General features: G+C 44.5%; 1 protein-coding gene across 3 annotated transcripts in view; it reads left to right on the top strand.

The window, feature by feature from the left end:
- The window catches only part of EFTUD2 (elongation factor Tu GTP binding domain containing 2), a 43,981-nt gene that overhangs the window by 12,313 nt on the left and 18,901 nt on the right, over positions 1–12,767 (top strand). For all 3 annotated transcript variants that reach the window (XM_085851704.1, XM_085851703.1, XM_085851705.1), the window contains exons 10-17: positions 7,236–7,402; positions 7,705–7,832; positions 9,590–9,653; positions 9,774–9,864; positions 10,590–10,725; positions 10,853–10,980; positions 11,356–11,549; positions 12,465–12,576. In XM_085851704.1, the coding sequence (XP_085707830.1) occupies positions 7,236–7,402; positions 7,705–7,832; positions 9,590–9,653; positions 9,774–9,864; positions 10,590–10,725; positions 10,853–10,980; positions 11,356–11,549; positions 12,465–12,576 (1,020 nt within the window). The remainder of the gene's footprint in view (positions 1–7,235; positions 7,403–7,704; positions 7,833–9,589; positions 9,654–9,773; positions 9,865–10,589; positions 10,726–10,852; positions 10,981–11,355; positions 11,550–12,464; positions 12,577–12,767) is intronic.

Raw genomic sequence — 12,767 nt, 5'->3', positions numbered from 1 at the left:
CGGTGTGGGCGATTCGTGTCATGTCATTTGGTCGGAGTGAGGTGTGTTCACTGTTTGGGGTGGCCTTGCCGGAAACGAAGTGACGTGGTTTCCAGCCCAAGTTGGTGGGCCACGTGAGGGGTCAGGGCCAATCGAAGCGCCCGATTCGGGCGATGACGTTGAATTTGGCATGGCCCCCGAGCTTCGGCCCTATAAAAGATGGAAAAGTTCCTCGTCTTGTGTGTGTTTTCACGCGGTGTGTTCCTGTTCCCTGCTCCTCGACTCCGCCCACGTCTTGCCTCGACGGCCTCCTGTTCCTTGTCGCCGCCCACACGACCTCGACGAACCCCCTCCTTTTCCTCGTCTCCGCCCACACGACGTCAACGAACCGCCTCCTGTTCCTCGTCTCCGCCCACACGACGTCAACGAACCGCCTCCTGTTCCTCGTCTCCGCCCACACGACCTCGACGAATCGCCTTCTGCTCCTCGTCTCCGCCCACACGACGTCGACCTCGCTTCCTGCTTCTCGACTCCACCTGCCTGGTCCCGCCAACTGCTCCACCCTCGCCCTCTGGACTCCGCCTTTCTCCACTCAAGCTCCTCCTTCAGAACACGATCTCCACACGTGCGGCTGTGGCCAGCACAATGCGACTACTGTCAGGTACCGCACCACGGAGCATCCCCTCCCCCGAAACGCCCAGTACCGAGGGCATAACCTCAATCCCCTCCCTCCCTGGCTGCAAAAGTCCCTTCTCATTGGGGTTTATTTTTCTGTGTGTGTCTGAGTGTGCTGGCACCTGTCTGTTAGGTAAGCCTGAAGAAGAGCATTATTGTTGTAACTGTTATTAATCTCGCATCAAGTCTGCACTGTATCTGCTTTCGTAAGTTGCTTGTATTATTGTTTCATCCCACACCTCTCTCCTCTATCCCTGCGTTACATACCCAATTAATCTTTGTCGTACCACATACTTTCCTCGCTTGCTTGTTAATAAATAATTGTCATTAGGAATGTTCCCAGCTCACCTTTCTTTTCTCTCATTGGTCCAGCATGGTTCGAATCCAAGTTTAGCCGGGTCTTTATTCCCAACGATCCGTTCCTTCTAGCAGGTACGTCATTGGCAGTGTCGCTCAGCTGCTTCCGATCCGGAAAGGTGATCCGATCAGGTAGAGTGATCCGGTTCGGACAAGGCGCACCAAGGGCGTGGTTCCCCAGTAATTAAACCACATGGTTAATTAGGTAACCCGATTCCATAGACAGGAAGACCCTTGGTCACACAGTTGAGTTATTAGCGTCCACGGTCAGTTAAGCGACCCGCCGCGTCACGGAATTATCCGTGAGCGACGGCCTACGTAGCTTCCCCCACCTCGTGGTCTTCTCACCCTACCCCGCCGGCCCGCAACAATACATATATATATATATATATATATATATATATATATATATATATATATATATATATATATATATATATATATATACACATATATATCACAAGGGGAAAACCAGAGATGTCACCTTTTATAAATTTCAGGGTTATTGCACCTGCCAATAGTTGGCAACATAAGGTTTCCTCTCAATATTACTTTAACATATAACCAGGGGTGTCACATAATTTATATGGTATAAAGTTTAGCCGTGCAATGAAAAAACAAGTGTTGTCAAAGCTGAACAAGTAGAAACCCAGAGTTGTCAGTACTTTACTCCTGGTTATCTCCCTTTCATTCATGTTAACTGTTCCACCATAATATTCAGAGTTGAGAAACTAAAAAATGAAAGGTTGTAAAACTTTCACAGCATAAACTCTGAGCACTACAATGGCCTATTTGGTTATATCATGGGCTCCGTAGTTGGTGCATATCGTGGTTCAAGCCTGGTCAAACCTTTATTGTGACTTTTATGGGACCCACGCCGTGGCTTAATGGTTAGCGCGTCTGAGTATCCATCCTCATTCGATGTACCCACCGCCCAATCAACCTGCTTCGGTATATGAGGGAGTCACATGAGGTGACTTCGGCTATCGCGGGGGTGGTTTATCCTTGGTTTCCTCCCGGTTTTCCATCATATTAAGTAGTACGGAGTAAGAAATGGAGAATCCGTCGTCATATAAGCGAAATACCGTTGAGTATAGTATGGCGTTGAACACCAATCAAACAAAAAAACAATGAACTTTTATTGTTGAAAAAAATAATCTGTGATCACCAAAGTCATGTAATGTATGCTAATAACCAACAAGCATGAATTTGCTACACATCCTGGGTTAAAATTGCATGGCAATTATTAAACAAGGGAATAACCAGTGATGTCAGTTTGCAACATTGATTCGTTCTTTGCTCTTAAATTAAATAACACAGAAGCTTGGCAAATTCTACATGCTTAATTTTATCGGCCAATGATTACTCTTTCTTTTACTGGAAAAGAAATCTATATGACAGTTGTTATTAAACAGTCCACAAAGTCTTGAAACTTTGTTTTTCAGTTTCTTCAAAATTGACTTATCCTGACATCTCTGGTTTTCCCCTTGTGGTCTTCATATATATATATATATATATATATATATATATATATATATATATATATATATATATATATATATATATATATATATATATATATATATATATATATATATATATATATATATATATGAAGAGACACCTCCTGACTTATGGTGAGCATCGTGGATTATGTCTCACACGGCAAAACCGCATAATCCGCAAAGAACAACCATCCGTCTGCCACCCAGACGATTGTTCCCGCTAATGCAAACCATTCAACCAAAAGGCACGTGATGTGATCGGCGGGTAAATCGAAACGTCGAGTGTGACAAACACTCCCCCCATCTCCATTGGACGTAGTCCTACACCAAAGCGTCACCTCCAACCCAGTGGCCTCGGCCCGGCGACTGTCAAAGAGACAAAGATTGCATGGTCAACATCAGTTAAACATCAAACGGAGCTGCCTATCTGGATTTCAGGCTTATTTGCCATCATTAAGACGGCATACCGATAAATATCTGAAGGAGCTCTCACACCTTGACATTTTAGCAAGCGTATGCCGACGTATGAAAAATATGGCGAATGCGCTGGCACACGACGAATACGTTATGCGTAAGTTTTGTATACGTTAAGAGCACGCTGAAGCACGCTGGCATACGTCGTAGTACGCCGAGCTCGTTGACAAATTTTGTGCATGCTCAAAATATTTCGACGTATGCCAGCGCATGACTCACACGTTCCGCATACGCTGGCCATAAGTTGTAGGCACGTTATGTGATCGTTGACATGCGTTACTTGTAAGTTACTCATAAGTCGAAATATGTCGAGGTAATGTCTCGCATACCCGAAACTTATTTCTAACCTATAAGTAACATGTGTTGAACCTATGTGTAACGTATCTCCAACGCATATTGACGTATGTAGACATATTTGACGTCTTCCGGACGACCACAGAACTTACTGAACGTGTTTCTAACTTACAGCTACCGTATAATGGCATATTGGCAGCGTTTAGGGGAATTGGTATATAAAAATGGGCTTCACAGGAGGAACCTGTCAGTGTTCCAGGCTCCATGGTTTTTTTTTTTTCTTCGGCATGACGGTTATGTTGACATTTTGATGTCGAGTGTGGTTATGATTTGAATTGTCGAGCGGCAGCCTTTTAATAGGCTACGCCACGTGATCGTCGGCAATACTCTGCCGTGCGCTATGCATAAGTTAGACTATCGTTGGGCATAAGTTGTGAATGCCGACAACACGCTAAGCATTCGTTGGTATAAGTTATCTATAAGTTATCGAAACATTCTGTGTACGTTACTAATACTGTTGTAGATTTCCGCCCGCCTGCGTGCGAACAACTGCGTCTCACCAATAGCGGTCGCTTCGCCCACCGAACGGACAATCCAGTCGCGGCTTTCTGGATCAACGCCGGAAACCAGCCACGGGTGTGTTTGTAACCACACCACAACCATGTCCGCACTCTACCTGCGCTACAGGGTCCGATCGTCAAATCTTCGATTTACCTAATTATTCGCACGGGTAGGTTACCGAGAGATTGTACCTCAACGGGACCGCTTGGAAACGAGCCGCTTAAGCAGCTCGCTTCCTTTTGGGATAACCGAGCGGGATATTATCGCGCAGTCCCGTTGGAGCCGATCACTTTACCAGCTATTTTATAAACCAACTATATTCCGAGTGCAAGATGGCAGCTCAATTAAGGGAAGAGGACGCAACGAACAGGTATACATTCACACAAGGACATTTATTATAATACAGCACGTATGCAATTAAACAAAGCAGAACACGTATGCAATTATACAGCAGCAAAAGCACGACTTAAGAACTACGACCGTCTATACGAAATGCAATGCAAACACTTACAGAACACAAAGCACTTAACAATTTCCTACTTATTAGACGGGCCCACGGACACACGTACGCACACACACACACCCAAGAAATGGTGGCAGAGGCCTTTAATAACGGGCTCCAGCTCGGAGGACAGGTGAGCTGAAACCCAGAACCTATCTCGAACCTCTCCACTTCGTGTGGTCTTCAAGTTGTTCGGACCCGGGCTCCAGCGAGAGCGAGCTGGATCCAATCGCCGTGAGCCACGATCCCGCCCGAGCTCCCGCGAATCCTCCCGCGCTTCTCAACACATGCTGGTGAGACGAGGCGCCGATCCTTCCCGTCGATGCGCCGCTTCCCCCAAGGAACCACCTCCAAAAAGAGGTTGATGAGTCGCACCAAGCCGGGAACCAAATGGAGAACAAAGAGCTCCGCGAACCACGAAGAAGAAGAAGAAGCCACCATTCGCAGCTCGAGCCGAGCAACCGGCTCAACTTTCTCCCAAACAAAGCAGCTCGAAGCAAAAAAGCTCTCCCGAGCCAAACAGAAGCCGAAGCTCATTGAACCACCAATGCAAAAAGCCTCCTCCTGAGCCAGGCCTCAGCCGAAGCTCACTGAGCCAGCCGAAGCAAAAAGCTTCCGAATGCCTCAACCCTAATCCAAGCCAAACAGGACCCGAAGGTCTGCTGAACGACTACTCTCTCAACTCCCTTCTCCAACTCCGACACAAACAAAGAAAATATCTCCTCTTATCCTTCTCCTGCCCTTCCCCAGCTCCCGGCGTGACTCATGACTCATGCCCTTGTGCTCCATCCCCCGCTCAACCACGGGTGGGAGGGAGTTGTTGACATCATGAGTCACGGGACGGCAGGGTTCTTTTTCTTCTTCACAGAAGAGGAGGGGGGGAGGGACGTCTCCATTGTTTCGTTCCCTAACTATTAAATTGATCCGCAGCGCATCTGATCGATTTCTGAACATTTAAACAATGGAAAGTGAGCTGTCTAGGGAACAAGCACTTATCGACATAGCTGATTAAAGGAACCTGAATGTTGTGTGCAATCAAATTCCTAACAATACGTTATGCATATGTCCAACTTGTTAATATACGCTCAAAACTGAAAAAAAAACATCAATAGTTCAGCGTACACCAGCGTTTTAGATCAATTTTGATACGCTGGCTAAATCGTCAAGGTGTGACAGGGGCTTGACCAATGAAGACCACATTCATTGTTTATACATCAGACGTACCTCCTGACTGTTATGGTGAGCATCGCCGCAGGTTATGTCATTGGTACATATCCCATGGATATTCACACTGTCTGACCCTGCTATTCGTGGGGGATACTTTTCTGAAAAATGCAGTGAATGTTGGGGCTTTTTTTTCAAAAAAAAGGATTTTTTGTTTGTTTGTTTTTTGCCTTTGTCTATCTTGGCTCGTAGAAGAGTGGTTACACAGAGCAAATGTGAGTGCACAACATAACAAAGGGATCAACATAAGAAAGGGGAAACACCAACAGCAGGGCGGAGGGAGAAAGTAGACGGAGACGGACAAACGAAGGATGCAAGTAAGGATGAGTGGTAAGGGAGAACCCAAAGTTGGACAATATGGATACGTAAGCCAAATTGTGTCTGACTAGTTTGTGATTTTGTCAAGGTCTGAGAAGAGGGAAAAGGCTGCTGCCTGTCTGTCAGAAGGATGAGAGATGCCATGGCAGAGAGTGGTCATCAGCAATGAGATAAAGAGTATAGTATGCCAATGATTGGAAGTACTGTATAGTACGCTAATTGAACTGTAGTTCAGGGGATCCATTTTTGCACCTTTTTATGCTGTGATGTTGGCTAATTTCCAATTTCCCAGGTGGAAATAGGAGACCAGTCTTGAAGTGTCAAAAAATGAAATAATAATCTATCTATAATTCCAGCAATGTCTGTCTGTCTGTCTGTCTGTCTGTCTGTCTGTGTGTCTGTGACCGCTGTTTCTCAACAACCACTGGTCCAATCTCATTGAAACTTGCCAGATATATTGCTGGGGACCTGAGTATGTGCCTTTTCCAGGTTTGATATTAATCGGACAAGTACTTCCCAAGTTATGGCCATTTATTTACCAAACCAATGACAAGACACGTTATTGCGTGGGCGTGGCCGATGGGGGAAGGGAAGCTCAGTCGTGTTCCCCATTACGGGTTACAACGTATGGGCATCCGGAGAGTGATGACTTCGTGTATTCTAATAATTTCTCGATTTCTTATGCGCATTTATAGATAAACACAATGCCCCAAGTTGTGCTCGTTTTTATATTAGACGGTGCATAAATTTCGGTAGCATCAGAGTGCTGGTATGCTCCGAACCAGGAAGTAAATTTTTTTCTCTCTCTCTCTTCTCTTCTCTTTTTGTTTTTCCTTGCGATGACATTGCGAAAAGGTAAAATACGTTGGCGCGAATTGAATAATTGTCCATTAAAACTAAATTGCAAATGGTCGTAACTGCGATATGCGAACTTCCGGGCCACGCACGTACGGGCACGCGAGAGTGAAGAAACGTAGGTTGTTGTTTCTTGCTCGCGGTTGGAATATTTATTAAATTATTATTATTATTTTTTTTTTTTACGGGCACGTACTAGTAATAATAATGATGACAATAAAAAAACGTGAATATGCGAAGCATGAATGTGGTAGCCGATCACACTTTGTCCTGCGAAGTGTGTGTGTGTGTGTGTGTGTGTGTGTGTGTGTGTGTGTGTGTGTGTGTGTGTGTGTGTGTGTGTGTGTGTGTGTGTGTGTGTGTGTGTGATTTGTACACACACATCCCATATGTCTACCAATAAATGCAGTTGCATGCACAGGGTGTGTGAATCCTTGTTCACTCGTATTTTGTTTAGTGTGGTGTTTTTTTTCTTTCTTTCTTTCTTGTAGGTGATGCTGAATACGGAGCGCCTTGTGAAACACGCTGTGCAAGAGCGCCTTGCTATTACAATATGCATTAATAAGATCGATCGGCTGATGTTGGAACTTAAATTGCCTCCCACGGATGCATACTACAAACTACGGCACATCGTTGATGAAGTCAACGGCTTGCTCAGGTAATATGCTGTTTATGTTCGTAATTAATCTGTCGCACTAACTGGGTTTTTTTCACATGATGATGTCGCATGAAATATGACTTTAATCCACAGCCTGTCAATGCCTCAAAGCATTAACTAACATAACTTGACCATTTGATGTTTGGAAAGGTGTGTAGATCTTTACTTTGGAGACTGAAAATTCTCTTATTGCCTTAAATTCATGCCAGGCATAATGTCTGTGCAAAAAAAGAATACAAGAGTATGAATAATGCAGTGATCATTTAATTCTAAGTGTATTTATTTTATTCATACTTCCACAGCCTCTACTCTGACAGTGAGGTGGGAATGATGGTGTCACCACTTTTGGGAAACGTGTGTTTTGCCAGCTCGCAGTATGGCTTGTGTTTCACTCTGGGTTCCTTCGCAAAGCTCTACGCTGACTGCCATGGTATTTCTAACCTGCATGGGAGATTTTCAAATCCAAGTGGAATAAATAAAACCCATGACAAAATCTACCTGGTTGTGGTGAAATCTAAATTCTAGGTTTCACACTTGTCTTTGTTTAAGTTAAGTGTTTCTCTCTCGTGGGCGATCCGCCGCTTTCCCTCTCGTGGGCGACCCACCGCTTTCCCTCTCGTGGGCGACCCGCCGCTTTCCTTCTCGTGGGTGACCCGCCGCTTTCCTTCTCCTGGACGACCCGCCGCTTTCCTTTTCGTGGGCGACCCGACGCTTTCTTTCTCGTGGGCGAACCGCCGCTTTCTTTCTCGTGGGCGATCCGCCGCTTTCTTTCTCGTGGGCGACCCGCTGCTTTATTTCTCGTGGGCGACCCGCCGCTTTCCTTCTCGTGGGCGACCCGACGCTTTCCTTTTCGTGGGCGACCCGACGCCTTCTTTCTCGTGGGCGACCCGCCGCTCTCTTTCTCGTGGGCGACCCGCCGCTCTCTTCCTCGTGGGCGACCCGCCGCTCTCTTCCTCGTGGGCGACCCACCGCTCTCTTCCTCGTGGGCGACCCGCCGCTCTCTTCCTCGTGGGCGACCCGCCGCTCTCTTCCTCGTGGGCGACCCGCCGCTCTCTTCCTCGTGGGCGACCCGCCGCTCTCTTCCTCGTGGGCGACCCGCCGCTCTCTTCCTCGTGGGCGACCCGCCGCTCTCTTCCTCGTGGGCGACCCGCCGCTCTCTTCCTCGTGGGCGACCCGCCGCTCTCTTCCTCGTGGGCGACCCGCCGCTTTCTTCCTCGTGGGCGACCCGCCGCTCTCTTCCTCGTGGGCGACCCGCCGCTCTCTTCCTCGTGGGCGACCCGCCGCTTTCTTCCTCGTGGGCGACCCGCCGCTTTCTCTTTTCTTGTGGGCGACCCGCCGCTTTCTCTTTTCTCGTGGGCGACCCGCCGCTTTCTCTTTTCTTGTGGGCGACCCGCCGCTTTCTCTTTTCTCGTGGGTGACCCGCCGCTTTCTCTTTTCTCGTGGGCGACGCGCCGCTTTCTTTTTTTCTCCTGGGCGACCCACCATATTTTTCCTTGATTCTTGAATTTTGCTGCATTTAAACCCCCACTAAGACTTTGCAAAGTATTGATATAATATGACAGTTACTCTGATTTGTCATTAAAAGTTTTTTTTTTTTTGAGAGGAACTTTTTTTTTCTTAATATTTTCTTTTTGTTATTATTATTATTATTATTATTATAAATATTTTGTTTTAAAAATTATTAAATAAGTTTATTGTGGTGGGTTTGAACTTGCCAGTATCAACATTTAAATTGGGTAATTAAGAGTTCAGAGCTAGTTATCTTGCTGCCTTGATATTATTGACAAGATGATTAAAAATAATTACAAGATTACTTTTTCCAATCCCTTTTTGCTTTGTATTTATTGCATCATGGGAGCTTCATATACACTTCGTCAAAATGCTCCAAATTGATTATTTTCGTATTTTTGATTTCACTGTTGAAATAATGTTTTTGAGAAACATCATACCTTGGGTGTGTGGTTGTGGGAAGAATAAAACATGGAATGAACATTGGTGATTATTATGCTCCGAGTATTAAGGACTAAAAAAATAATTGTCACTTTTTCACCTTTATGATGAACATTAAACTTTTTTATTTCCTAGAAATTGCATTCATCACGCACCCAGGCTAAGATTTGTGATTCTAAGCAAGAATATGTTTTTGACATCTGAGTGAATGTTTTATTTTATTTTCATGTTTCTCAGAGGGAATTAATTTCCAGGAATTTGCCAAGCGACTGTGGGGAGATATTTATTTCAACGCGAAGACGTAAGTGCAAGAGTTGCTTTGTGCACATTATTTGCTGTTTGGCAGAATTAATACTGTTTCTCATTGATTATAAAAGATCTGTCCATAAATAGTTGTGTGAAACTTTTAAACTTTCTTCAGCCGCAAGTTTTCCAAGAAACCATTGGCTAGCAACTCACAGCGGAGCTTTGTTGAATTTGTCCTCGAGCCCCTCTACAAGATATTCTCCCAGGTTTGTCTTGTGTGTCCTGTGTGTATTGTTGCTGTGCTGCTTGGTTCCATTCATGACCATGCTCTTACCAGAGGTTCAACACTGTCATAGTAGTCATTAGGCACAAAATACATTGGATGCTTTACCATTGCTCTTCCCAGCGATAGGGCAAGGATTTTGAATTTGGCTAGAGTACTGGCCTTCAATGGTGTACTGTGAGATCATTAACATCCAAAAGCTGATTCTAACAGATGGACACCTGGCTTGATGTCCACCTGCAGATTGATGCATTCACTGATGCAACACCTTGCCTGTGAAGCACCAAAGTGACTATCAGACACATCCAAGCTGTTTCAAAAAAAAAATTTTTTTCTTCCTTGAGCAGGTGCCTTGTGCACGTTATTTTTGTCATGTGGACTGAGAATGCATTGTCAAAAGAAAATAAATAGTTGAAATGTTAATGCTAGGTATCCCTTGGATAGCATGGCCCTTCTATTTCATCTTTTGGCTCATGTTGAATGAGGAGACATTGGAATTACCAGTCATGGATCATACACTACAAAAGAGATGAGAAACCTTCCTTACTTTTACAGACAAAGTTAACTACCTTTTTGTTGATGTTTATGATTATGGGCTTGAACTCACAGTACATCATGGTGCCCAACACCTAAACCAAAAGCTGTCGTAAGTATGAAAATATATAATCGGCAAAGTTTACAAAGACAAATTCATTATTTGTTGGACAGGTGGTTGGGGATGTGGATGTGACGCTTCCTGCAACTCTTGAAGAACTTGGTGTTCACCTCACAAAGGAAGAGCAGAAGATTAACATTCGACCTCTCCTCCGCCTTGTCTGCCGCCGATTCTTTGGAGACTTCACAGGTTTTGTATAAAAGCATGGTTAGGCATGACACAACCACGAGGCTCAAGCAATTGTGGTCGTCACCACCAGGCAGCCTCATTGTACACATTTGTAAAGTGTATATACTGATGATTCCTCCCACCTCAGGTCTTGTGGACATGTGTGTCCAGCACGTGCCTTCACCTGTCACCGGGGCGCAGGCCAAGGTGCAGCACACGTACACAGGGAACCTGGACAATACACTTGGCGACGGGATGCTCTCTTGTGATCCTGATGTGAGGAATTGACCTTTGAAGTTGTTCATACTCTTTGGTATTTCCATACACTCATTATTTTTGTCAGTTTTGTACCTTTATATTCAGTGAAGTGCCCTGTTTATAACTACCACCCCCCCACCTATTAAATGAGGTTTCATATGAAATAGAAAAGTTTCATTACAATTCTTAGGAATGTTTGGGTGAATAGAACTTTGTATGCAGGTAACTGCTTTTATTTTTATTTTTTTAATTTATATTCAATTATAATTTTCTTTTCAATCTTAATTATATTATTTTAGCATTTTCTTTCCATTAATACTGAAACTTTTGTGCACAATACTCAGTTAGTTGGATAGCATAACAAATGATTCCGAACATTGGGGTGTGCCGCAGGCTCCACTAATGTGCCACTCCACCAAGATGTACAGTACAGATGATGGAGTGCAGTTCCATGCTTATGGACGTGTGCTGAGTGGGACGCTAGCTGCCGGCCAGGACGTGCGTGTCCTCGGGGAGAACTACACCCTTGAAGATGACGAGGACTCGCGCATCTGCACTGTGGGTCGCCTTTGGGTCTCTGTAGCTAGGTACTGGAACCGCAGGTGTTCGGGTCCCAAAGGGACACGTTTTTTGATGTGCATTTAATCACATGGTGCTTTACTGTTTGGGTTTGATTGTAAGCTTGCGATTTAGCCATCAATGCAGTTCTATGAAAATCTACATGACATAAATCGTTTGCTTTTGCAATCTTTTATCTCTTGAGCATTTCAACCTGGTTTAAATGACCAGCCAATACGTTCATATCGATGCATTACAAGTTTTCTCCCATCTCTGCATTCCTATTCATACCCCCCAAACCCTCCTCCATGACTGGTTGAGATGGAGAAGCATTTTGGTGATTAAGGGTTCTAATTGGGTACTATCTATCCATATGTCCACTTACAGCTTTGATTCCACAGAATCCAGGGGACAGATGTGATGTTGAGGCCCAGTACAATGGAGATCCTTTTATTATTATTTTATTTTGTCTTTCTTTCTTCCATCCCCACTAATATGTAGGTTTCACAAATGTTAAAGGTGTTTTAATGTTTCTTCCTTCCTGAATGATTTGTACTTGGAGGAGAATTAAATTCAAATTAAAAAAAAATGTAGAATTACCAGATCTGATCATGAACTCAATTTTTTATTTTCCATCCTTGTATGGAAAAAGAAAGTGGAGCATTAGGCAGAAACTCTGGTGAATGTCACAATAATTTGTGGAATTTGCCACGTCTTGTTTTTTGGGGTCGCTGAATGGCTGTGAAAAGCACATGTTGTACTGTAATTGTTTTGTCACCAGTAAGAGACGTGGCTTTGATTTCATTTCATGTAATGAGTGGAGCTACCCCGATGTATGATGACAACAATGATGGTTTGATCTTGTACAACCACATGCTTATGGATGCTTAGCTGGCTTATTGCCACCTTTGTTGAACCCCTTCTTGTATCTCCTCGACTCAAAGGTACCAGGTGGAGGTGAGCCGAGTGCCTGCAGGAAACTGGATACTAATTGAAGGTGTAGACCAACCCATCGTTAAAACAGCTACCATCACTGATCCCAGTGGCTCTGATGAGGTTTGACTTTATATGCCTCTGCTGATAATGTTGCTGGAGGCATTATGTTTTCAGATTGTTCGTACATACAGTACGTGCGTACATCCGTCCATGCTAATTTTCTTTTATCTGCAATCGCTTATCCGATTGACACAAAATATTCACCATAGGTGTGACTACTAATGTGGAATGTTTTCATGATAATTATGTCA

Source organism: Eptatretus burgeri, chromosome 13 (assembly GCF_056783735.1).
Source record: "Eptatretus burgeri isolate ZD-2024b chromosome 13, Ebu_testis_v1, whole genome shotgun sequence".
Lineage (NCBI taxonomy): Eukaryota > Metazoa > Chordata > Myxini > Myxiniformes > Myxinidae > Eptatretus > Eptatretus burgeri.
The sequence above is the reverse complement of the archived record's forward strand: the minus strand, read 5'-3'. Positions and strand labels throughout refer to the sequence as shown.